Source organism: Triturus cristatus, chromosome 3_2 (assembly GCF_964204655.1).
Source record: "Triturus cristatus chromosome 3_2, aTriCri1.1, whole genome shotgun sequence".
Lineage (NCBI taxonomy): Eukaryota > Metazoa > Chordata > Amphibia > Caudata > Salamandridae > Triturus > Triturus cristatus.
Window position 1 is genome coordinate 1,083,802,044 of NC_140584.1, and position 27,879 is coordinate 1,083,829,922.

At 44.6% G+C, this 27,879-nt stretch overlaps 1 protein-coding gene across 5 annotated transcripts in view; it reads right to left on the bottom strand.

Annotated features, from left to right (window-relative positions):
• SH2B2 (SH2B adaptor protein 2) overlaps window positions 1-27,879 on the bottom strand; it is a 505,642-nt gene that overhangs the window by 45,614 nt on the left and 432,149 nt on the right. For all 5 annotated transcript variants that reach the window (XM_085649839.1, XM_085649838.1, XM_085649836.1 and 2 more), the window contains one exon: window positions 20,673-20,866. In XM_085649839.1, coding sequence (XP_085505965.1) covers window positions 20,673-20,866 — 194 coding nt within the window. The remainder of the gene's footprint in view (window positions 1-20,672; window positions 20,867-27,879) is intronic.

The following is a 27,879-nucleotide window of genomic DNA, read 5'->3' on the forward strand; positions in this document are numbered from 1 at the left end:
GCCTGCCCTGATGTCCTGGCATAAATATTTCTAGTGTCACACAGCGAGTGACAAGTTACACACCAAGTAGTGCTACTTCTAGTGCTACTCATCCCTATGTAGGGCGTCGGAGAACTTTACATTACACACATATTATGCAGCAACAGTGTTTTGTGCAAGTGTGTTAATGCATCTCACATGAGTGTTGCAAACAATCATGTCACTGGCCTCCTCCAGGCGACAAACTATCTAATCTGCTGCGTGCAGTCTATTTTATACTGTGTGTAATACAATATTTAAATTAATTGCATACATACTCTGCTTTGTGTCACAGGCTTTGCCCTCATAGCACCATAAATACAAGTCACTATTCTGTGTGCCAACAAGGATTTCAAATCAGTGACCCTCCGGCTTAGACATCTGAAGTGATCAAATCAACCAACTGAGTTTTCTGGCAGCACAAAACATTCTCCGTTGAGCTAAGACTAGGAAGCCTTTTAGCCATTTGAAGGTCCTTATTTACATTTCTTTACAGTCTCCTCTCAACAATTCATTGTCTTTCTTTGACCGTCACCTCTTACCTATTGTTCCATTTTCCTTTTCACATAATCCCAAGCCTCTTTTGACTCTGGTTTTATCTTACATTCACCACCCTTTCCCTCACATCTATCTTTTTGAGTATCCTTTCACCCTAAAATCTTCCCCTTTGCACCAGTTTCCCATTACGGTGTGTCCTATACAACACTCTTTCATTCTCTCAGAGAATTTCACTCAGTTACAGCTCAGATGCTCGTCTACCTATCTTCTTCAGTCACCTTCATGCTTCCCAGTGCTCTCCTCCATTCACCATTAAGTCCAACTCTTAATCTCTTCTTGCCTATACCTCAAATGCATCTTTCCGAGTTTAATTTTCTCATTTCTATTTCTTCCAATTTCCTCATGCTATTTAACTTTTATCCTCTTTCTTTCACTTCCATCTCCTTTGGTTTTACCTCTTGAGTGCAACTAGAACTTGCATCCTATCACATTCCTGTTTCCCTCTCGCTTCCACCTTTTATTTTGTTACATTAGTTGTTTTCTAGACGCCCTCTCGTCCCGAATACCCCTTCACTCGTCAGATACTTACAGTTCATGCACTTACATAAAGGGACCTAACAAAGTCAAAAGCATGCCTCTCAACTACCTGTGAAGAGATAACCAGCAGTGTGCTTTTGTTTCCCTCCGTTGTATTTACATTTAAGTGTGAGGTTCCAGGCCACTCGATTAAAAGGAGGCCTAATGGCCCCTTAACTTGGCCTTTATCTTTGGTCCAGCTGGAGATGAATATAAAAAAGCCCCACCGTTGCTGCCTGCAAGTTGCTGCTGGGAATGAAAAGCAGTCAATGTGCAGGTGCTGCTGAACGTGTCTAGGAGTCTGAAAATGACACCTGGACAAGTTCAGCATATTTCTGTGGGGCCAACTTCTTGGCAGGGTGGACGGTGTTCACCCTGTGAAAATAGTGGGTGGCCGCTGTGCACCCCAGAATTGTGCCCTGGTTGGTGTCTTTCAGTGGCTGCATGGTTGTTTCAGTCTGAGTCCTGGCGATTCACAAATAGAAACTTACCTAGACTTTTACTGGCACATCTACTAATGTAACAGACAGGATAAAACCCTAAGTAGTAACCGAATGGCTATCTGTACATCATCCTGAGTAGTAGTTAATGCAAAATTAATTCACACAACCTTTTGGACTATGGAGTGTATTTTTATCCAAGGCGAGGGGTTAGTCGACCAGTGGCTCTGACAATTTCTTTTTGTCATAGAAGGCAAGGTGTATGAAAGAATGACAAGGTCCCAGCTATTTATTTTTTACTTCATATATTGTGACTCTCATGTAGAGATTTTCATTGAGACAAGTCTTTTCTAACCAGTGGCCGAAGTGGGGGGAAAATGTAAGGGAAACGTGGGCAGAGAATGAGAGGGTGGGAATTACCAGAGGTTTGGGTAAGTGGGTGGAGTTAGAGGTGTGGCCAGAAAGAGCAAACCATCACAATTTTTAGTATTTGTTTGGCATTTCACTGGCCAGTTAAAGCTTATTACGTTATTTAATTCAACCAATAGATACACGTTTATTTATGGTTTAATAGGAGTTATTGACTTTAAAATACATTCACAAAGTGGGCTACGTTTCCAAACACCATGAATGATTTCCGTGGCCCTCTGCTGTGGGGGCCCAGCAGGAGCTAAATTATATTTATGCCCGCAAGCACTGCACTTCTCACAAAATGTACCTCGCCGGCGAGTCGCCGCGCTCTGACAGCTGGGACGTGATTTGACGACCCCCCCCCTCCGTATGGTAATCAATGTACAGGATGTGTCAGATAACAAGACAGTGAGGGTTAAAAGGTGTAGGAGTCGCATGCCCTTCTTAGCTCACTATTTTATTGCAATTTAAACAGAGCAGACTACAAGCTAACATTTTAAAATGGATGTATTCATCAGTTATTCTTTTTATTATGAATATCTTTCTTTTTCTTATTCTTTCAAGCTTAGTTAAGATGAAGCTAATAAAAGAAAAAGGTGCAACCTTTAGACAAAAGAAAAAGGCTAGAGAGGAAGAATTCAAAACGTATGAAGGTGCACTACTGAAATGCCTCAGTCGCGAAACAGAAACTACTAGTACTACTACTGTTACTGAAGCAATTTCCGATTCTGAATTCAAACCATCATAAAAGTCAAGTGATCCTTCAACTTCAACAAGTGATAAGGGGTGTAACGGACAACAAATTCCAGCTGTTGACTAAAAGATGTTGGTCTTTGGCCAAGTAAGATTAAAGATGACACGCGTATCTTACTGGTAGGACAAGGGGCGTCTGTGGTTCAACATCTAGATTCTGGTTTTGGTAAAGTGATTCGTGAGGGTGCTTCACTCAAAGGACGAACCAAAAAACTTACACACAAGTGTTTTTTTTTCACACTCTGCCAAATAATGAAAAAATGTTGGGGTCGTGGTTGGTGTACTCTCCTTCCAAGAAAGCTCTTTACGGCTTTTGTTGCAGACTATTTGCAGACAGAAGTCATTCAAATTTTGATTCTGCAGATAGATTCAACACGTGGTGGAAACTCAATCCTAAAATTTTCGATCATGAATCTAGTGTGGCCCATATTCGATGTTTCACACAATGGAAGGAGTTGGAAATTAGAATCCGACGTGGAGCAACAATTGATAAAAAGGCACAAGAACAAGTTGAAAACGAAGTAAAGAAGTGGAGGGAGATACTTTCGAGATTGATGGATATCAGATTCCTAGCTAAACAAAATTTGGCTTTACGGGGTCAGCGAGAAGGAATTCATTGCAAGACTGATGATGAACCTGAATCAACAGGAAATAGAGGACATTTTCTAGAATTAGTTTATTTGTTGGCGAAATACGATCCAGTGATACGTGACCATACTGTAAGAATTAAGCAGCGAAAAAAAGTATGCTAAATCCTATATGTCGCCTACTATTCAGAATGAGTTTATCGAATTTTTGGGACAAAAAGTTAGAAGCCAAGTTATCGAGTGAGTGAAAGAAGAAAAGTATTTTTCAATGATATTCAACAGCACCCCTGATATTTCTCATAAGGATCAGACGAGCCAAGTTTTTCGCTACCTTATGATCAATGGAAATAAAGTGATGGCTGTGGAATCATTTGTCGATTTCATTGAAACAAAAGGTAAAACCGCTGAGAATATTTCAGCTATGATTTTGCAGAATTTAGAAAGCAACAGAATTAATATTCAAAACTGTAGAGGACAAGCATATGACAATGCTGCTGTGATGGCTGGTCAACATACTAGCTTTCAGTTCAGTTCAAAGACTTTTTTCGGTTATAAAACATTGAAAACCATAAAAGTACATAAGACACATTTTAGGCACAATTTACACAATGTAAAAACAGGTGAGGTATGTATAGGTTATTAAAACTCATAGACTCAATACCTTTAAAACATTATCGATTTCCTTGAATAAAAGACGTTTCTAAGAAATACAGAGACATATGCTACCGTGAATATGTCTTCAAGTTTCCGAATTGCCAAAAAGGCAGGGCGGCATTGTCTAAAATTCATATACTTTAAGATTGGCTTGATCCACCTTTCCCTGGGTACTGAATAATATTTACTAAAGAATACTGGCGTTCAAAAACGCATCAGGGAAATTAATGGAAAGCAGAATTTGTCGCATGTACAAATCACTCGCTGAATTTGGCTGGTTTACATGCAGCTTCTGTTGCTGTGAATTCTGTTACCTTTTTGGGAACTGTGGAGCATTTGTTCGTGTTTTGTTCTTCCTCGACCCATCGCTGGGATATTCTGACTTCAGTCACTGGTTAAAGTGTCAAGCGTGTAATAAAAACTCAGTGGAGTGCATGGGGAGATGTTGTGAGTGTTGTAAAAAAGAATTACTCAAAAATCTTAAGTGCTGTAGAAAGTTTAACTGGTGAAGAAGAAAACAGAGTTACCAGGTCAGATGCTGGTGTGCTGCTTGTTGCTTTACAATCTTTCCTTCTTGGCCTGTGGGAATCAGTCCTTGTAGAAATTAATGACACTCGGGTCTTCCTCCAAACCAAAGGATTGGGTATACAACAATGTGACAAAACTCAATACTTTAAAAGCATTTATAACTGAAAATAGGTGTGAATTAGTTAACAATTCAGTAGCTTGCGCCAAAGAAATTTGTGATGATCTTGGGATAGTCTTGGATCGTCTGTGTAGAAAGAAGAAACTAATGGCAGATGCTGAATTGTCATACGAAACTAAGTTGAGGAGAGAAATGTTTTCTTCACTGGACAGAGTGATCTAAGAAATCACCACAAGATTTCAACAACTTCATGTTCTTGCTGAAAAATATGCCTTCCTTACTCCATCAAATGTTTTGAATGATAAATACGAATGTCAACTAAATCATTATCATGATGACATTAATAAGGAAGAGTTCCTCGTTGAGAGAAAAAGACTTCAGAGTTTTATTTCTGTTGCTGCTACGCAACACGAAACAGAGACATGGAAGGACAGTCCCCTTGAACTTTTGCAGTTTATTCTAAAATACAGTCTTGAGAACTCAGTTCCAAATATTGTAATACTACTGCGAATTTTCCTCACAATTGCTGTAAGTGTTGCTGGTTGTGAGAGGAGTTTTTCTAAATTGAAATTGATTAAGAATTACCTAAGGTCTACAATGAGGGCCTTACGTTTAAGAAATCTTGCCATACTGTCTATAGAACGGCAACTGAGTGATGAAGTAGACTTAGACGATGTCATCGATGATTTTGCTAATAGAAAAGCAAGAAAAACAACATTTTAGAATGTTGGATTTAAGTTTTACTTGAAAAATAAACATAGTGTTTATTTACTTTCCTATACATCATCTTTTTTAATTTTTGGTGTGCATTAAGAGGGGCGGCAAACTAAAACAATAGTTTTTTATTATTACAAGACCTAACAATGTCATCAACCTTAGTGTTTTTTTCAGTAAATTTACTATAATGAATTCATGTCCGTCTCCCTCCCCCCCCCTTAACCTTCTTGTGCAGGGGGCCCTCTCACCATGTTTGGGGTACAGATTCTGAGGTGGGCATGCGGGACCCCAGGCTTCTCATCTGGTGGAGCTGGCTGACCCCTTTGTGCTGCGTTTAGTTCTAAGGGCACACAGTGAGTCATTCCCTGTGACTAATTAATTTGCTGTTTTTGAAAGATAAAGAATTACAGGCTTAGACACTGTTAAGTTGGTTTGGGGTCCCCAGAGCACATCACGTTTGTGCACGTACCCACTGCTTTAATGGGGGGACCATGATGTTTGGTCATTTAATGTCAGCTGTGGTTGATGGATTCCTGAACATTGTCATGTATGTGCCTGTTTGCATTGTGCTGAGGGGATTACCAGGTAATCGTTCACTCAGCTCCCTGATGGATGTCACATGCGGTTTTTCTGAATCCCCAGATGGATCATGCAGTCTGTGTGTTCTCTTTTGTACTGCCAGTCACCGGTGTATTCAACTGTGTAGCCTTGGACCGTGTCATGTATGTGCATGTAACTTGCATGATCGAGGTAACTATTAACGGTGATAATACGTGCCTCTCGGACCTCTTTCAAGTGCTCGCCGTCCTTTTTCCCCAGCACCCCAGCACCTCCCAGGGGCAGCAATCTGAGGGATAGCCCGGGCAACACAAGCTCTAGCTACGCCTCTGGTGACTTCAGCACATTCATAGAAATATGGAAAGTTGTCAACAGGCCAGCCATCGTCTGGAGGTGTACTACTTTGTGAGGCAAGCCCGCCTTCAGTAGTCAGTCATTGAGGTATGGAAAGACAGGTATTCCCGACCTCTGGAGATAGGCTGCAAACGCTCACATCACTTTTGTGAACATCCGAGCTGCACTGGTAAGGCCAAAGGGGAACACAGAGAATTGAAAGTAATCTTGGCCTACCTGAAACCACAGGTGATGTCTGTGGGATTGCAGAACGGGGATGTGAAAATAGGCCTCATGCAAATCCAATGCCACCATTCAATCTCCTGGATCAAGGGCAGACAGAACTTGGGGCGGAGTTAGGTTTTTGAACTTATCCTTCTGGAGGAAAAAGTTCAGAGGGCAAAGATCTGGATTGAATGAAGGCCTCTGTCCTTGTTCAGCACCAGAAAATAACAGAAATATTAGCCTTTCCAGATCTCTGATGTCGGAACCCTCTATAATGCTCCCTTTGGCAAGATAAACCTAAATATCTCCACAGAGTATGGACAGTGGTCCTGGGAGGTGGTATTGTGCTGGTGGCTGGCATGTCTGGGGATAGGTCAGGGAGTAACCGTGTTCACTATCCGGAGCACCCATTGGTCGGATGCGAGGCTCCCCCGCCTGGGTAAGGTAAAAGTAAACTGGTCTTCTCACTGGGCGAGAACGTGATTGTAGAGGGGTACATTTAAGTCTGTTTTGTAGCAGCTGCTGGGGATCTGTGGTTTAGGTAGATTGTTGCCCCTTGTGGCGTGGACGCTGGTGACCTGACCCCTGTCCTTGGGGGGTAGGGCGAGTCTGCCAAACCAGCAGGACTAGACCTAGAGAGTGAGCAGTGGCTTTGCTCTTTGAATGTTGCTATGGCTGAGTTGCCTTTACTCCAAACAGCCTAGAACCAAAGGGCATATCCATCAAGGATTGTTGGACATCTGACAAAGCCCGTGGAACAAATCCATGCGTGGTGCTGAACAACATGCGGATACTGACTGCCCCAGCCTGATCGAATGAGAGTAATTCACTGCATCCTGACCACACCCTTGATAAGGCCCTGTAGGGATGGAGAATGTCATCTGGCACAACTAACAAGATAACCGCCACTCTGTCCCAACCGCATGCGAGTACCTGCCCAAGAGGCAAGATGAACTGACAGAGGTTTTATTCCGCAAGTCTTGCCATTAGATCTGTTTGGTGAATGTCTCTATTACCTCTACGTCCCTCGTCCTCGACCCAGTAATTACACATGAGGTGTATTCACTGACAGGAAACGCCTGCTAGCTCCACCCACCCTCCTGCCAGTGGCTATAATACAATAGCCAGCAAAAAGCACTTCCTGTTTTGTTTCCAGTCAGTGACAGGGGGACACGGAGGTAACTGCCGGGCTCTTACCCCTATTGTGTGGTCTCCTGGCTTCTCCTTATGCTGGGCTCTGGGAGTGCCTTGGGACCATCGTGGGAGCGGCTGGAGTCGGGACGCGGTTGGAGGCCTCCGTAAGTTGATCTGCTGCCAGGTACCTGGCTTGCTGGGCTTGGTTGGGTCCCAGTCGCCTTCCTTTTAATTCTCTTGTAGCCATTATCCAAGTCTCTGCAACATCGGCATTATGCCTGCGGCCTCTTTTGGGATGTCTTGCCTACTGAGGAAGGTTCCCGCCAGCACACCTCCCTCGGTTTATTATCTTGGGGTTGGGGGAACTGTGAGTCTTCATGTTTTCGCGAGGGCCGTCTGGCTTTGGTTACTCTCAGCCCTGATCAGCTTGGCAGATTGTTATTGCTTCTTGTGCGGCCTCCCAGTGGGTGAGGAGGCTGCGTTGCCAGTTTCTGTCTGGGCCTGCCTCTGTATATGGGGCAGCTCGAGCCCCTCCCCGTATTGTGTGGCCTACAGCTGCCTACTGAGTCGGCACTTCCATGCGGGCTTGGGCTGGAGCATGATGTCCAGTAACCACGCCATTGGATTCATTTCAGGCCCTGCGGAGTTTGACAGAGAGTTTTGGGTCTTCCTTGTCAGTACGTGCACTGGAGCTGGTTGAATGAGTTTTTTTCTGCATTCTGGTAGGAATGTATTTAGGTGCTTTGCATTAGAGGATGTTCTGTCATTTTGGCTGTGGATCCGTATGGGGAACCATAGTCCGAAGCGCAGACATTGCTCTCCTCTTTCTTCACCCACCTCCTCCGGGGGCAGTGGGGATTCGGCCCCTCCTTTGAAGAAATGTAAAGGGGGTGATTAAGACAGGCTGAAAGGTTAATTTTGGAGACTATTTGCTGCGCAGCCCACTAAAAAGCTGGCTGGTGCTCGCTCTGGTGGGGGCATGACCTCTACTCAGACATTTCAAGCTTGGATTCTTCTGATGGGTCTTCCTTGGGTTCTGTAGACGTTAAGGGGAAGTATACCAATAAGGATATGTTGCCGGACATGCTTTCCCATGAAAGTGACAATATTGGTTTCCCTGAGGAGGTCGCCAGCATATCCAGGGACATAGTTTTGCCCCAGTTTCGGAAGCAGTCTACTAAGGCCTTGCCCATTAATTCTTTCGTGATGGACGTTCTTTTGAAGGAGTGGAAGGATTCCGACCGCATAATGATGCCTTGCTGCATGTCTAAGCTGTACCCCTTTATGGACATGGAGGATACTATTCCTGAGTTGGTTCATGTGGACTATCGTGTCCAGTCTGGTGGGGCATCCGTCTGTGGCTTAGGATAATGTCCTGAAGGATGGTGCGGATAAAAAGATTGACTCATCTTTGAAGAAGGCTTATGCGTGGTCCCATCACGCCATCCGTTCTGGGTTGTATGGTGCATATGTGGCGCAGTCGTTATTGTCAGACTTCAAAACTTGGGTCACTACTATGCAGGACGGTGGGCGATGTCCTGAGTTGTTGGAGTGCATGGAACGTCAGGCTGAGCTCCTCTAGGACATTGCGTTTGACTCTGTTCGTGCTTCTGCTCTATCCTGTGGTGCGTCCATTGCTGCCAGACGTAATTTGCTGCAGAAGGGTTGGAACACAGATGCTGCTCAACGGTCCATAGCTTTGAGATTACCGTTTACTGGTCTTTGCCTTTTTGGTAAAGACTTTGAGAAGTTGCACCGGTTGTTCGAGGAACAGAAGCATTCCTTTTCTTTTCAACATCAGCAGTGGCATAAGGAGGCATTTTTTTCCTCGTCTAAGTCCTTTCGACAGCCTGCTTGATAGCAGAGGAATTCCTTCAGAAACCAGAAGGTCCCAGGGAAACCTTTCCAGGGAAAATTTCAGAAGAAGCCTCCTCCCGATGCGAGACCTGGGAATCAGTGTTGCGGACTAGACCATCATTTCCAGGTGTCATGGTGTCTCACGACAACAGACCAGTGGGTTCTGGATGTCCTAGACATGGGTTACCAGATCGAGTTCCTGTATCCCCGCCAAACCCCTGCGTCTGGCAGGGAGCAGACTCCGATTCCGAAAGAGGTGTCGCGGCGGCGGGCCCTGTTGGACGGTGTTCAGCTATCTCGGAAAAAGGCGATTGTCCCAGTTCCTCTTTTGGAGTGGGGTCAGGGCAATTATTCGATCATCTTTCAAGTGCGTTAGTTCACGGGGAGCTTCCGGATTATGATCAACCTCCGTCCCTTAAACAGGTTTGGCCAGAAGACACCCTTCAAGATGAAGACCTTGCAGCGTGTGATCCCGTTGATTCAGGCCAGCTGGGTGATGTTTACCTTGGATCTTCAGGAAGCGTATCTGCATGTGCCTGTGGCATTGGGATTACAGAGGTTTTTGAGGTTCTGCATGCAGGTTCAACACTGGTAGTTCTGTGTTCTCCCTTTCGGCCTGCATTCCTCGCTCAGAGTCCTTTCCAAGGTGGTGGCTCTCCTTGTGGCTCACTTTCACCTCCTGGGGGGATCTGCGTTTTCCTACCCGGACAAAAACGAGATAAAATGATGCAGAAAACCATAGTGAAACATGCAATTAACTCAATTAACCACTCAGCTATTAATTCAAATGAATCAGATTGAAATAATCAAATGACAAGAAGTGTGCTCCATCTCTCCTCGACAAGGGACAGGTGAGGAGGGAAATCCCAACAGATGAAAATTATCATGAGCGAACACAGTAGTACACCCCCCCGAGGACACGGGAGGGGACTCATCGGAGGGCAGTCCACAGACATCGCGCAAGAATAGGGCTTTGACAGAGGACTTTAGGCACCCAGGCAACTCTTTTTTTACCAGAGTTAAAAGTAGGGATTAGACCCCTTGAGGAGACAGATAGGTCAGATTCCTTGGTACGGAGAATGGCAGAACCAATTGAAGATGCATCTCTGACTCTCCTATATCAAACGATAATGACTCAGAGAGGAAACGCGAGTGGAGAGCCAGAGGACACAAAATGTCTGTCGCAAATTACAAAATTCAGACTGACGTATTGCCAAAACATGCACAGAGTTCACCACAATGATTACTGAAGCAGAAGGACGCATCTCATGTCTTGAGGATGAACTGGCAGCACAAAAAACGGTGTCAGAGACCCTGCGTGCAGGGAAGGACGACATGCTCTGGAAGCTCACCGATTTGGAGAACAGAGCCCGGTTAAATAATTTGAGAGTCTTGCAAATTCCAGAGGGCCTAGAAGGACAGGAGCCACGTAATTTTATAATTGAACTGTTTACCGAGGCGTTCCCCTTTTCTATTCGGGCTCGGTCTGGTCAAACAGCAGCAGTGTCTAAACCGAGGGCCATATTGATTTCGTTCAACAGCTTTTTGGCACAAGAAGCTGTATTTGATTTGGCCCGACCTGATAGAAAAAGAGCTGGGAAGAGGGTCGAGTTCTTTGTCAGACCAGATTACTGCCATCAGACGGTAGAAAAACGCTGGCAACTTCGCCAACTTATTGTACCATTTCAAGCTAAGGGGGCCCAAGCTTTTCTACTGCAACCAGCCAAACTGAAAATTGTGTATAAAGAAAAAATACTAGGGTTTTTATATCTGAGATTTTAGCGAAAGAATTTCTGCAAACTCTCAAAGTAGGATAAGCAGTGAGTTTGGTCAAAGAGGGCATTGGGTTTTATATAGCAATCGTGTCATCTGTTAGAGTCTCTTCGGAGTTTGTGTATAGGCTCTTCATAACTCTCTGTTTATGATGTATTATATCCCCATTAGTATCACTATGTTATATATGTGCAGGGGGCAAGAGAATAAGTAGGGAACGTTGCCTGTTTTTGTGTTTACTTTTAGATCTCTCTCCCTGCTTCCTTTTTTTTCTTTTTTTCGGGTTAATTGGAGTAATTGTAGACTGGCTATTATATGTGGAGTATTTCACGGGTGTGGGAGGCACTTTTGGGTGGTGGGAGCATGTCATCGCTAGGACTAGTAGTCCTTATGCCTCGAGGTAGGGGCTGGGTGGGGGGTGTTCATGGTGGGAAGGGCAGTAGTGCAGGTAAGGGGGATGCTGGTTGGGAAAAAAGAAAAATGATCCATAGCAGCAAAGAAAGGGGTGGAGGTTCGAGAATACTTTTGTATGGTCCTGAAGCAATACTAATGTGGAATATGTGGCGAAATTAGGCCTTCGAATATGTACACTGAATGTGTGTCGGCTAAACAATCATAATAAAAGGCAGAGGGTGGCTAGAGAGTTACGAGTGATCCAGCCTGATGTAGTGTGCCTTCAGGAGACGCATATTCCGTGGACGAAACGCAACACCCTGTCAGAATTAGGCTATACTGTATTGGTAACTTCAAGTCAGTCAAATATGATGAGGGATGGCAATCTTAGCAAGACCATTTATTCAAACAACTCGATGTATACTGGCTGATATGTTTGGACGGTGGGCCATTGTGGAATGTAGGGTAGGGGAGTAACATTTACTCTTTGTACAGTATACGGTTCCAATTTTCGATGAAGCCCAGATACTGGAATATCTTAATGGGGAGCTTGCTACATGGCCCGCTCTGCTTTTATTGTGTGGGGATTTTAATATAAATTTGAGGTATGAAGATTTTAAAAACTGTGGGCGGAATTACAAAGGCAGAAAACCCAGGGTATGCAAGGCCTTATGTCAACTGCTAACTGACCACGGGGTATTGGATGCCTGGAGTAATTTACATAGGCAAGATCCAGGGTATATGTTTTAGTCATACCCGCACAATTGACTTGTTCGTCTTGACTACTGGTTTTTATCCTCATTTGTTACTTAATGGACTTAAAGTTTGTTTGTACCCAAGGGTGAGATCGGATCATGCACCAGTAGTGGTAGAAATTCCGGCACTTGGGCATTTGCTGGATGGTATTTTTATTGAGCATATGAAGGTCTGGATAAAGGAGATTTTTCAGATTAATCGGCACTCTGCGTCCTGGGGGATTATTTGGGATACATTCAAAGGTGGGTTTAGAGGGGAAACACAGAGTTACGGGTTTTATAAACAAAAATTAGCTAAGCAGGCATTTCAGGTATTATATAATGAGCTCAAGACTGCTGAAGAGGAATTGGCTAATGGGCTAACTGCAGGACATAATACTGCAGCATTACAGAATAATTTAGCTAGGTGTAAAGCCAAAATAAACTTAGAATGGAGCAAAGAAATAGCTATAAAATATCAAACTTATAAAAAAAGAGTGTCATGAATACGGGGAGGCCACGGGACGATGTTTAGCCCAGAAATTACGTATAAAGGAGGCTGAACAAAGAATAACTGGGATTAAAAACGCGGCCGGTGTCATGATGTTCGACCCCCAGGAAATTCTCAAAGTTTTCTTTGATTTTTATACAGAATTGTATACAGGACAGAACACTGGGTGCTCTTTGATGGATTTAGGACTTCCAGCCTCATTGTGGGGCCAACTGGATCAGGCGGATGTCGAGATGCTTGATGAGCCTATTACACTGGGGGAATTAGAACAGGCTATAAGTTCTTTTGTAGTAGGGAAAGCTGCAGAACCGGATAAATTGCCGCTGGAAATGTATAAGACCTTCTTTCAAGATATTAAATCTGATATGCTTAAGGTGTTTCAAACGGCACAAAAAGGGGAGATACCACGATCCTGGGCTGAGGCCAGTATCTGTATTTTTAAGAAAAAAGGGAAGCCGTTTGAGGTACCCGGATCTTACCGTTCAATCTCCCTTCTCAACTCCGATGGTAAAATTTATGCAAAAATCTTGGCCACACGGCTGGCAAAAGTTATGACACCAATAGTATCCTTAAAACAACATGGTTTTAAACCTGGAAGAGGACGGTAGATCATGTGATTAGAGTAGTGACTCTACTCACGGACGCGGACTCACGCAGGCAGCTTAGTCCATTTTGAGAAAGCTTCGTTTGGGGGCACATTGTCTTTTAACTTTTTTAAATGTTTGGATGTTTTTAAATAATTTTATTTTGCTGCTTTGCACATCACCAGCTCAATCTTTGTACTTACCCTAATTGCGAGTTATTCTCATTTCCGCCTTGCACCTGGTTCCACCGTGGTCTGTACCGTTTGTTGTGGAGGGTGTTGGCGGCTCCATTGCTCCTTTGCTGGCTGGTGAGGGGCGGAGACAGGTAGGTTAGTGCTCTAGTGCGCGAAACCTATAAAAACAGCATGTCCTGCCTGCCGCGCAGCAGGCACACCACCGGCGTGCCAAAGGCAAGCCCGTCTACGCCAGGCGTCAGGGATGCTGGTTCTTCTCCTCCTGGTTTAAAGGATGGGATAAGGTATTCAAGAGAGGAACTTTTGGAATTGTGCAAGGTTAAGTCTCATTGTAAACATACTTTAAACCCAGAAACCCTTGCTAGAAAAGGGTCTTCCTCTTGTACGTCGTGTGACTTTGGAATCATAGGGGGAGGGAAGAAGAGTTCTGCCATTACCAAAGACATAGTTACTCCCTCGGGCACTGAGAAGCTAGTTCAGGGTTTCCTTATTAACGCTAGATCCCTGATTAAAAACAATGTGGCTATTAAATACTTTGTTCTACTACAAACACCGGACTGGGTGTTCGTAACTGAAACTTGGGCCAATGATTTCCCTGGTCCTTTACCTGTCGCTCTGAACCACTCACCTCACCGCCCGACCAATACCAGGCATTATACTCCATAAATACGCTCCCAACAGAAAGTTTTTCCGGTGTTCTGTTACCGGCAATCGGGCACTAGGGCATCCTTCAGTCAGGAATTTTATAATCTTCTGGAGCCCTACCTAGAGAGAACAAACTTTACACTTCTTGATTACTTTAATTTTCACCTAGATAATAACTTAAGTCACAATACACAAACCCTTTTGGAATGTATGAACTACTGTGGCTTCTCACAACTGGTCAAATCCCCCACACATACAGCGGGCCACACTCTAGACGGGATCTTTTCTAATGATCATCGTATTAGGGTTGGAGAGCCCTTTCCGCTAGCTTGGTCAGACCACTCTGCCATTCCCTTCAAATTAAGGGTATCGGATTTTTGGAATACTCAACCTGAAAATAGGAAAGTGGCTGATAAACGGAATCTTAACCTGATTAGCAATGAGGCCTCCACCAATCTTCTCACAGATTTCCAGCTTCCAGAACATCCATGTGCTAACTTAGCTGCAGATGAGCTATCTAAAAAGTTATTAGCAGTTATGGACACCTTAGCACCCATAAAAGGTCACTATTCAGCAAGAAAAAGGCCTTCCGCACCTTGGTTCTCTGACAGACTTTGTAAGTTGAGACAGGAGTGTAGAAGGAAGTAAAGACTATGGAGCAGTGATCTAGCACCTTCGGGCAGAGAACTGCATAAACAATGCTTGAAAGCATACAAAGCAGCTATTATGGAGGAAAAGGGAAGGTACTACTTAAAAATCTCAGAGTCGCTTAAATCCTCCAAAGAGCTCTTTAACATTGTTAATTCCCTTGTCTCTCCCACGGTTACTGACCCGGTGGAGCCTTCACAGGAGCTCTGATAGACTCTCTACCTTCTTTTGTACTAAGATATCTGACATTTACGTCCAGTTGGAAGCCTTAAATCTGAATAAAGCCCTAGATGTCCAGCCTGTAACTTATCTAATGGAAAGATCCAGCAAGATGGCAACCCCCAGTTTTCCAATTATGTCACCTGAAACTATAGATCACTTATTAGAAGGAGTTAAGTCGGGATCGCCTATGGATCCCTGTCCCTTGAAGGTCCTTAAGAGTGCTAAATCTGCGATTATTCAGCATCTTACCACTGTCCTTAATCTAGCCATCTCGAAGGGACAATATCCCCTGGCTTGGAAGGCGACAGTGGTTAGGCCACTTGTAAAAAAAAGCCCTCACTGCACCCGATGGAACTTACAAATTTTCATCCCATTTCCCTTTTGTCGACCCCAGCGAAGATTTTAGAATCTCACCTGAACTCCCTCTTGAGTGCCTATTTGAGGGACCACCAAATTCTGGATGGTTCTCAACATAGGTTCAGAAGCTGTCACAGCACAGAAACTGCTCTTACTGCAGTTTTTTACAACATTCGGACACAGGTGGATGCAGGTCACACCACCTTGCTAATTTTACTTGATCTCACCGCAGCGTTTGATACCCTATCTCCACTGAGACTTGTGGAGCGTCTCAGGGAGATGGGTGTTGGGGGCTCAGCTTTGGGGCTTCTCGTCTCTTTTCTTAGCGAGCGGACCCAAACAGTAAAATTGGGACATTTTTATTCGGATCCTGCCCCCCTTGTATGCGGGAGTGTCCCAGGGCTCTTCCTTGAGCCCTACGTTGTGTAATATCTATGTGGCCCGGCTTGCAAGGGTGGTAACATCTTTTGGTCTGGATGTGTTGTCGTATGCGGATGACACGCAAATAATAGTGTCTATCACGCACAATATCAGGGACTCCGCTCGCAACTTTAAAAATTGCATGCAAGCAGTCTCTTCATGGATGGTGCAAAACTATCTGAAACTAAATGGCGAGAAGACGGAGGTTCTGATTTTTGGGGACAAGTTGGGCATTTGGTCAGGGGAGTGGTAGCCCGACTCCTTGGGCACTTGCCCAATTCCCGTCTTCCATGGGAAAAACGTAGGAGTTTTGGTCGACAACTCCCTTTTTTTTTTTAATCTGCAGGTCTCCAGGACAGTGGCTACCTGCTTTGGGCTAATTAGGCTCATAAGGAAAATCTCACAGTTCCTTTCATTTGATGCACGCAAACAAGTTATTGTTGAGCTAATACTGTCCAGATTGGATTGCTGTAATGCCCTTAATTTGGGCAGTAACAAAGGACAGCTGCGTCCCCTGCAACTAGCGCAGAAAGCCGCTGCAAGGCTGGTGATGGAGTTGCCTAAACACCACTCAGTCTCGCCTTCTCTTCTTTCTCTGCACTGGCTCCCCATGGACCGCAGAATTATGTTTAAAACCCTCTGCCTTACTCACTATGCCTACTATGGCCTGGGTCCGGAGGGCATTAAAGCTTTATTTCAACTCTATGCTCCCACTAGGAATCTCAGGTCAGCAAGTAAACATCTTATCGTTCCCAGGTTCAAAAGGATGAGATGGGGCGGGAGAGCCTTTTCAATTGCTGCAGCTAAATTGTGGAATTCCCTCTCTGACGAAATTGCGGGACAACGATCACACACACTCTTTCGAAAATTTTTAAAGACCTGGTTGTTCCCTTAGATGTTGGTCTGAGTGGGTCTTCTCCTGCCTGCACATTGCTCTGCTGTTAGCGCCTTGATGCCCTTGGGCTAAGTTAGCGCTCTATAAATGTTATATTCATTCATTCTCTTTGATATTTCACAGGTAGAAGCTAGAGATTTAGGGCTGATTTTGCTTGATGCTGAAAAACTATTTGACCGTGTCTCTTGGAATTTTTTATGGGGGGGAATTACAAATGGGGTTTGGGCAGGGGTATATTCAAGCTTTACATGCCCTATACCATCTCCCCACGTGAAAATATGCTCAATGGGTTGTTTTTCAGATACTATCTCGATTTTTAGAGGCATACGACTAGGATGTCCCTGTTCACCCCTTTTAATTGTGTTGTACATTAACCCCTTTATTATTATGTTAGAACGGAGTAAAAAGATTTTGCCTTTTATTGTATGACAAGAGCAGTTTTGTGTAATGGCATACGCCAATGACATCGCGATCGTTACCTCCAACCCTTGCCTTGCAGTACCCGAAATAGAATTTTTAGCGCAGAAATTCGGTGCGGCATCTGGATATAAATTAAATGCAGCCAAAACCCAAATTGTATGTACGAGTCAAGTAATGGATAGTGATTCTAGGGTGGTTAGGGAAATGACATATGTAGGTATTAAGATACGTACTTCTGTAAAAGAGATTGCAGAGGTCAATTAGGGTGATATTTTTTGGGGGAGTAAAACAGTCACTCGAAAGGTGGGAGAATCTGGATTTATCATTAGTTGGTAGAGCCAATGTATTGAAGATGAATGTTTTGCCCCAGGTTATGTATTTTTTTAGGGCAGTGCCTTTGGAAGTACCAGGCAAACAAATCCAGTACTTACAGTCACTCTGTGCTATATACATGTGGGCCCCTGGGAAACCTCGAAGAGCTGCGTGATATATGACCCTCTCTCGAGAAAGAGGAGGGTGATCTGTACCTGATTTTGCTTTTTATTATTACGCCTGTATTTTGGTTAATGCACGTATTTTGCTGACTGGGGAAGAGGTTAGTAATCCGGCTGAAGTCCCCTCAATCTACCAGATGATTTTGGGCCCTGAGGTGAAGCATTTTTTGTTCAAAAGATTGGATAGCAGCTATTTTAAACGAACCTGTTTTAAGGTGTTAAATGCAGTGTTCAAAGTCTGGAATATAGTTCGGAGAAGCTTTAAGATTCCTGCACTTTCTGCTTATACGCCTACTGATGCCACTGGACTTCTACTTCCGATCTTCTGCGATCAAGTGGCTGCAACTTGGAGAGAGAAGGGCATTATCTGACTTGGCGATATGTATCAGGTTGATGGGAGTTTATATTCATTTTTAGAGATGGCGGAGAAATATCATTTACCCCTAACCCAATTTTTTTACGTTTTTGCAAGTAAGGGATTTTTTGGGAAAACACCCAATTTGTACTATAACTTTTAAAATTGTAGAAAGCATTAGACGACAGGGAAATATCGGGCTAATATATAAAATACTCTTAGAGGGAAGAACAGATGATTTGGAAAAGTATAATAATAAATGGAGAACCTGGCTGAGAAACCCTGAAATCTCACTGGAGAAATCTATCGATCTGTCTGGGAGGATTTTTATGGCAGCTAATTTAAAAAGTCAACATTATAAAATGGTATTTAATTTGTATCACACCCCCGTCAAGATAATGAAGTGGGGGGCCAGAATGAAGGAAAATGCTTTCGCTGTGGAGCGGATAGCGCAGATATTCTACACGTGTTTTATGCCTGTACTGCTCTAAATTCTCTGATTGGATCTATAGAGAGGTTTCTGTCAGAAATTATGGAGGCTCCCGTAAAAATCTCTCAATCTATGAAGCTGTTAGGAATTGGGGATGAACTTCGCCAGGGGAAACTACTGTATAAATATTGTTATTTAATTATTATGGCTATGGCCGTGGCACGGATATCAATAGCATCCTTTTGGCTACAGCATTTTGAAACGTGGCGCACCAAGTTGTTTAATGTTTTTAATATGGAATAGTCTATATGCTGTTAAAGGATATAGAAAAAGTTAATTGGGCCTACAGGTTTGGGGGGCCATGAGAGATTTTATGGCAGGATAATGAGATTTGGCTAAATGTAACTTATGTTTTTAGCCATTTTGATGTAATGGTATATCATGCAGGACCATGGTTTTTCTTTTTCTCCGTTATGATTTGTCATAATTAATGATGGATGTCTTTATGTATTTCGTTGCTATGGATCTCAATTAAAAATTTTTTTTAAAAACAGATGAAAATTGTCAGATGGTACATAGACAAGGTGACATACACAGTCAAAGCATGAAAGTTTCAGATCTCAGAGAAAGCAACAACATAGGAGCTATACCACATAGGCAATAGCAGATGGTAAGTACTATGCAATCAGCATACGTTTCTCACTGTGTGTGAGAACTGGGATATAGATGCTAACCATGTAAAAGGCCGAGTTGTCATGGCATTCCCGAAGCACCTGGCAGACCACGGTACAAACTCCAACAAAATTCATGTAGACTTTTTTTTTCATTTTGACAAGTATATAGTATTGTGTTCTACGTAGCGCTTGCTACAGCAGATTTTGCAAAAAACAAAAACGTGATGGGTGGAATACTCAAACTATATCAGCCACTCGTAATTACTCGGGATCATATTCCAGTCCTTTGTTTTTTCCCTGCTCACTATGCCCCTCCTCAGACAGGAACAAGAAATATGAAAATCAACCTTGGTCCTTCTCAGATTGGAATAGTCCAGCACAAACTGCCAGACCAAGAACCCTATGAATGGGGAACCACAGAAGTACAGGTCTAGGCGTACCAGTCCCTCTTTGGGCGTTGCACTGAAGAAAACAAAAAAGTGATGGGCGGAATGTTTTAATTTATCTCAGCTACTGATAATTGCTTGGAGAGGCATTCCAGTTTATTGGTTTTTTTTGTCCACCATTCGACCTCAGATAGGAACCAATGAAATGCAAATCAGCTTTCGTCCTTCTCCAATACAGCATCACTGTAAATGCCAGGTGTGCTGTACTGAACTTAGTGACATCCATTTTATTGATCTCAGAAAGATGAAAGGTTGTGACACCCCTACTGGAAGTCAACATTTCTGCAGGGTGTGCTTAGATTTCTGCATATGGCACAACCATGATACTTATTACTAATGATATCCAGTTGCCTATAATGTGCATTAAACACAATGGAGCATTTCTTCTTCCTTGCTGTCAAAATGCAACATCTCCTCTCTGTGCTTTATGTTAAAATAGCCATCTACAATATCAATAGCTTAACAGCACCAACAAAACAGAGGACAAATACTATTAAAATGTAGGTTATACTTTAATATTGTGGGCTACATTTTTAGACTTTTTTGGAACTCAAAATTCTCCTGGCACAGCAGTGTCTTAACTACCATGTGATGGGTGCTTACCCTATCTCTCTGGCTGGAGTGAAAGTGTTGCTGGGTAAACCTGCTGTTATTCGCTTTGACCTCTGCCACGGTAGATAGCAGAGTCACAGCTCTTAGCACGAAACTGGCATGTTATGTAATAATAACATGGCTTTGTAGTTGCTGAGACAGGCAGTCAGTTGTTGTAAAAAGCAATAAAGGACACACAGAGGATTGCTAGGGCCGGTCTGTCCTTGCAGGAATAGGTTTGCTGTGGCTGAAGTTCAGGTCAGCCAGCTCAGCCGAGCCTAGGCAACCTGATGGTGGAGGCGACAGGGTGGTGGGGAGGTGGAGCGAGAGAAATGGGGAGGGAGGGCCTAAAGGGCTCTCAGCCAATGGTCGCTGTGCGCCTAGGAGCCAGTGGAATTGTGCAAAAAGACTACGAGAGAAAACACTGTAGTCGCGTGCATTCTACCAGAGGAAGAGCGCCAGAATAAAACATCACTCACCTTTGCCTTCCCTTGAAAGTTAAAAGTCAGCACGTATTCTCCAGGCCGCGTCTCGCTCTGTCGGACGACGAACAGGCCGTGACTGCGCGTGCCGCCGGACAGCACCAGCTGCGCTGCTTTTATACGAGACAGCGTCCCGTGGAACCATGGGAAGTCCGAGAGGTTGAGCTCTGTCCCCGCTTCACTCTCTTCGCCTGGAGATTACAAACCAAGGAAACACGGGATTGTCATTGGAAAGAAGCTGTGCAGAACATGTGCCAAAGCAGGCCGATATCCTGCCGATCATAGTCCGATGACATTCAAATCTGAATAACACTAATGTCATCAAAACAAAGTGATTTATAGCGCAGTTGATGAATAATCAACTTGTATTAAAAACATTATTTGATTGGTTAATTAAAATCAACCAACATACAATCCTAGCAGCAAAGGGGTGAGGAAAAAATACAGAAACTTACAGCAATTCTTAAAATAATTGGAAAAGTAATTATTCATTGTTAAAACGAGTAAAAAATGGGAAAGGTTTCTGATACCCCAGGGTGTGGAAGGTTGGCATGTGGATTTAGAACATTACAATCTACATACTCAGAATTATATAAGTAATGTTTTCCATTTACAGCACGTGTTGTAGATCCCATGCGGCGTGACAAGCGGAAAGCAGCTCCATTTCCCTCTAAAGGAGAGGTGTGCTGAAAGAAGCACTACAGGTCTTTGTAGGAGGCTGGCTTAGTATATGGGGCACACTTATTTACGCGATGAACCTTGCACTTAATCCAGATAACCTATATATTGATTTTAGTGGTCCTAGACAACCATAGAAAGCTTTTTAAGTGGTGGTTGTGGAGAGCAGCCTTCAGGCTTATCCAGAAGGGGTGTTAAGCAGCTTGTTTTACCAGATTCAATCATGCAGTGTAGGTTAAAAGAAAAAGAACCACACGTGTATATGTAAAAATATGTCTATTTATTACACAACACTCACTAACACATTGGTATATCTCCTACCCAGAGATATAAACGCAAATACATAATACTACTTCAATTGTAAACAGGTAAGTGAGCACAAAATACCGTGGTCTAAAGGGGGAGACCAAACCATAAACTAAAAAAGCCCATTGCACTGTAGATAGTATGCTGTGGTAAACTTGTAGTTTACATCACACTCTATCCACATTGCACTTGCATAACTAGACATGAAGTTTGTACCTATGTTTGACAAGACCTCCTTAGGAAACCCCACTCTGGAAAAGACTACCAGAAGGGCCCTAGCCACCACTGGAGCTGTAGTGGTCCTGAGGAGAATAGCTTCTGGATACCTAGTGGCATGGTCCACCACCACTAGTATGTAACTATGTCCAGATGCTGTAGGAGAGTTTAAGGTACCAACTAGGTCTATCCATATTCTCTCAAAGGGAATCCCAACTACCTGAAATTGAATTAAGGGGGCCTTTGTAGTGCCACCCGACTTACCACTGGCTTGGCAAGTGACACTGGAGTGACAAAACTATGTGGTATCTTCAGACATGTGGGACCAGTGAAAGTGAGGGGCAAGCCTGTCCCAAGTCTTGCTTTGCCCAAGATGTTCTGCAAGGGGAACGTCATGTGCATGGGATGAAAGAAAACCTGAATTTCTGAGGTATAACCAGACTTGGGGTCTACACTCGGAAAATAGGAGCCCATCTTCCCAATATATCCTATGGGACCACTGACATTCCCTGGCTCCTCAGCAGCACCTTGCTGTCTGAGCTGTTCAAGAGAGGGGCAGGATTTCTGCTCCAGACTCAAGTCTGCCCTGGAAGGGCCCTCTGCCCCCAATAATTCAGCCGTGTTAGGCCCAACTTACTCTGGGACAATTTCTTCACAGGGGCTAAGGTCATCTCCCTCAGGAGACTTATCCTCAATGGGAGTCTCAGAGGAGGACTATTCCTTACCCTTCCCGCTCCTTCTCTTAGGAGCTAGCTGGTCCATTCTTCCAGGATCCAGACCTCCCTCAGTGCCCAACAGCTTGGTCTGAGCCCTAGCAAAAGCAAATGCACTGGCAGAGATTCCCATCATCTAAGCACATGTCCAGAACTCCACTTCAGACCAGGCTGAAGTTTCTAAATCATTGCCCACCAGACAGTCCACAGGTAGGTCTGGGGAAAGCACAACTCTTTCAGGGCCAGTTACCCCTCCCCAGCTGAAATTTATAATTGCCAAGGAATCATCAGTCCTAACATTGCTTGCATTGGTCACTTGGTAAAGTTGACCAAGTACGATCTGATCAGGAGACACAAGTTTCTCAGTCACCATAATGGCACTGGCCCCTGTGTCCCTGTATGTCACAGCTTCCTGACCATTAATCAGAGGCTGTTGCCGCCTGTATTTGCCCAAGTTAGTGGGACTTACAAGTAAAGTGGCAAGTTCCATGCCACTGTCACAGACATCCTGAGTGGGTGTTCTGACTAGGCCAGAACCCACTTCAGAGCACAAGGTTAATCCTACTAATCCCTTGGGGGTATTACTACTATTTGTATTGGTGGTAGGGGCGCTATTTGCCTTAGGGGAAGTAGTCAGGGTTTCGTTGGTATTAGCTTTAAAGCAATTGGCTCCCTTGCTCTACAGCCTTTCTCCTTAAACAGGTAACACCAAGGTCTCTTGCTAGAGGAAGAGGAGGTTTCGGACCCACCCCCAGAGGAAGATTTTGTGGACCTCGTGAAGACTCCTTTTTGTCTTTACCTTTCTGCCCACCCTTCTCTTGGGCCTTAAAAGAATCCTGCTTCTTCTGGTCATCACCCCCACCAATGTTTTTCTGCTTGAGCCTGGTACAGACCGTTTGGTCTGCCTGCTTTCCCAATTCATGTGGAGAGGTCAGAGTCCACCAGGTTCTTGTGCAGCTGCTGATTTGGACAATTATTAAGGATATGTTCCCTCCTCAATAAATTGTACAATCCCTCATAGTCATTCACTTTACTTCCATTAAGGCAGCCTTCCAGAGCCCTAACAATGTCTACAAAATCAATCAAGCCTTGGGTGTGTGCCTTCTGTGCTTCTCTAAACGTAATCTTGTATTGTTCAGTGGTTAAACCAAACCCATTTATGAGGGCACTCAAGACTGTAGTTGTCAGCATCTTCCTCCTTGACAGTAAAATGTTTGTCTCTACCTTTGCTAGCAAAGGAGAGCCACAGGATAGCTGACCACTGCCCTTGAGGGACCTTCGGTCCTTTACAGTCCCTCTTCCATGCAGTGATCCATTAATGGATATCATCCCTCCTAACTATTTAAGGTTTGAGTATGCGGTATTCCCTTTCTAAGGAGTCCTCCCTCTTGCACGAGATGGAGGTCCCTACAGAAGTGTTAAGGGCATTGGAATGGACAGGGGAGGACCTAGACCTCCCCTGGACTCTTTTTACCCTCCCAGGGGGAATAAAGCGGACCTACCTCTAGGGACTTCCTCTGTACCATCTGTACTATTGCCTGTGGGATCAGACTCCTCCTGGTCATGCTCAAAATTGTGGTCACTGGGGTGAGCCATCCCTGATCCCGCTTCTTGAGCCCCATCCATATCAAAGTCAACCTGCCCTTCTGACCCTTCAGGTTGCAGAATGTCAAACTGCAGGAGCATCTCTAGGAGTTGCTCTTTGTTAGGATTACTACATGTCTTTAGCCTTCTGGATGCAGCTAAGATACTGAGTTTCTGAAACTTCATTCAGACCACTGTACCTAGAGGGCTTGGCCCCAACTGGCCTCACCAACCAAAGACATAGTAACTAGGTGTGGTGTTGCACCTACCTACCCTAGTGAAAACTAAACTTCCAAAGATTGGAGAAAGGGTTGTGCTATACCCTTGACTGTCAAGACAAAAGTTCAGTAGAGCTTACTACTAACAATAAATACTTTATATGTGCCTATGCTAGAGATGGTTTTCATCTAACCATACCTAGATTAGCTTGTAAAATAGTGCAGGCTTAAATCCCAACCACTGCACAACAATGTAGGAGGCTGGCTTAGTATATGGTGCACACCTATTTAAGTGTTGCACTTTGCACTTAATCCAGACAATCATTATGGTGAATTTAATGGTCTAAGACAACCATGGAAAGATTTCCAAGTGGTAGCTGTGGACAGCAGACTTCAGGCTTATTCAGAAGGAGTGTTAAGCAGCTTAGTTTTACCAGATCTAATCATGCTGTATAGGTTAAAAGAAAAAGAACCACACAGTGTATATATAAAAAGGTGTCTATTTATTACACAACACTCACTAACACGTTGGTATATCTCCTACCCAGAGACAAACACAAATACACAATAATACTTCAATTGTAAGTAAGCACAAAATACAGTGGTCTCCAGGGGAAGATAAAAGCATACACTAAAAAAGTGGAATGCGAACTGCGACCGAAGTCGGGACTTTTACCAGGAGACTCAGGAGCTGGGGACACAAGGAACCCCCCAAGGTAAGTACCCAAGAACCCCATGGAGGGTGTGTGCTGAGTGGAAACACAGCCAGCCTTGTGTCCAATAGAAGTCAACGGGAAAGTCGCAGTTGCAGTTTTGGAGACGGACCATTCCCAATGGACTCGGAAGTAACCAGGTGGAAGACAGATGGTTGTAGAGTCACCCCACCCATGGATACCCCAGGAACCAGGGAAGCCGGGTGCACAGGTGCGAAGTGGCGTTAGAGACCACCATAGTCCACAATGAAGGACTTCAAAAAAGATGCTTCTGGAGAAGACTGAGCAAGAGTCTGGTGGAATCCAAGGGTGGATTCTTGAAGTGAAGAGCAGAGGGGACAGAATCTATGCCACTGGGAGGGGACCAGGAGGCATGGAAGAGCAATGCCCTCCGATGTCGTATGGTTCAGGAGAGTGGATGGTGACCTTGTAGCTGCAGCTGTGGGGACCAGGCGACGCGGAGGAAGACCAGGAGCCGTGCACGAGCTGTCCCACGTCGGAAGCCGAGAATCAGGGGGTCGATGTCTGGCCGGAGCACCAACAAGCCTTGGCAGCTGCAACAAGCATGGAAAGCAAAGAAGGATAACGCTGGGACCAGCAAGGTCAAAGGGACTCACCACAAGTAGGAGAATCAGAGCTGGCCCCGAGCAAGCAGGGGAGCCCTCTGGAGCAGGAAAAGACCCTCAAGAGGACCCACAGGCCGAAAGCACAGGAGTTGCAAGAGGACCATGAGCAACTCATCACAGATGAAGGCCCACGGTGCAGAGGATGTGGTGAGGACGCTGATCTTGGCAGTAAGAATTGCTGGAGCTTCTTGAAGCCCGAAGATCTCAGGAGTGCAGAGCCAACAAGCCTTGGCAATGGCAAGTTGGCGCAGTGCATGGAGGTTCAGTCCCAGCGGGACCGACAAGGGATACCAGCCTCAAAATTGCAGAGAGGACCCACCAGTCCGTGAGGGAGTTGCAGATCCACCACCTGTGTTGCTAAACCTTTTGAAGTTAATGGGATGTCAGGCTTGAGTCTTGACCCACAACGATTTTGAGGACCCACCCACAGGTAAGCCTTAAAATATCCTATAGAGGGGGTTAGTATGACTCAGGGGTCCCTCCCAGAAGAGAGGCTGTACAGAGGAGAGGATACTTCCACGTCCCTTGTCCAGTTTCACGCCAGAGCGGGAGCCAAGGGCTCCCTAAACTGGCTCAAACCAGAGTATGCAAGGAGAGCACCAAACGTGCCCTTCAATGCAGTCTGGTGACACTGGCAAGTGACCCCAGCCCAATACACTAAGTCCTGTCTGGGACAGGAAGCCTATTGTTCTACCTTCCCCTGCTTAAGCTCAACTCAGCAGCAAGAGGGCAGAAACGTGTCAGTGGTTAGCAGCAGCACTAGCTGGGAATACTGAGGGCTTCCCGGAGGAGTCACAGTGTATGAAATCATACCTCCAACAGCGATAAAGGTGTTGGGGTATGATTCCAACATGTTTGATACCACACATACCCAGGTTTGGCACAGGCACTACATAGTTAGCCATCCGTAATGATGGATGGCCACTTTATGTATCAAAATGGCTGGCTGCACTTACAAATGCTGGAGAATCGACTCCGGGGTTTGTAGGGGTGTCCTGCTCATGCAGAGGCACCCTCACACTTATAACCCAGCCCCCTGCCTTCAGAAGTGAAAGGCCTGCCTTAGGGATGACTACTTTTATGTATTGTGACCTCAGATATAGGAAAACTTATATCTGTTGTAAGTGGTGCTAGCACCAACTTACACAGGCTGCAATGGCAGGCCTGTAGCCACAGTTTGAATGGTTTCTCATGGATGGCACAATACATGCTGCAGCCCATGGGAGACCCCCGGAGTACCTATGCTCTGGGTACCTCAGTGCAATATACTAGGGACTTGTAATGGTACACCAGTAGCCAATTGTGGAGGTACAGAAGACATTACCATAGTCAATTATGTGAGGAAGCACAGGGGCTGGGGTCTAAATTGGAAGGATCTCAGTCAGAATAGTCCCAAAAAACATACTGACAACAGAAAAAAGTGGGGGTAACCTGTGCATCTATCACAGCTCATATTTCCACATAGTAATATGATATCTATTAAATGTGTGGGCTGACGTTCATGTGGCTGCCCAGCAAATGATAGCGGACTGAATGTTACATATGATCGCCTGTGTAACTTGTTATTTGCGAGTCGAATCCACGTGAGGCGTATGTAGATGCATGTTTTGTGCATATTGTATCTGTATACATCTAAAATCCATCTAGCAATGCCTGCTTTGAAATGATGCAGTGATGCGGTAGTGAGAAAGTGACAAACCGTGGATGTGCAAGAAATACAACCCTGTCCTTATGCTCTTGTAAATAAGATTCGTCCACCCACAAGCTTTGTAACTCACTAACTCACCTAATGAAGTAACTGCTGCCATGAGGCACAGGGTCATGGCTGGGTTCAAACTGGAATGGCATGGTGAGCAAAAAACCGATGGATTTAGGCCCAGATCTCAGTACTGGGGTGAATGTATGACATTGTTCTGCATTCTGTCCATCAATTGTTATTTTTTCATATGTCACCCTGAGTGGGATGTGGGTCCCGTGCTCTTCATGCCACTGGAGTCAAGCTATCCTGGCTGATGAGGGGTGAAACCCAGAAACCGGTCTAGGATGCTTGGTTTCCAGTCCAGGGAGGACCTGGCCAGGCAGTTCGGGCTGGACTGTTCCCATGGGGCACAGGCTCAAGGCTGATTTGCATATGGCTGAGTTCAGACTGG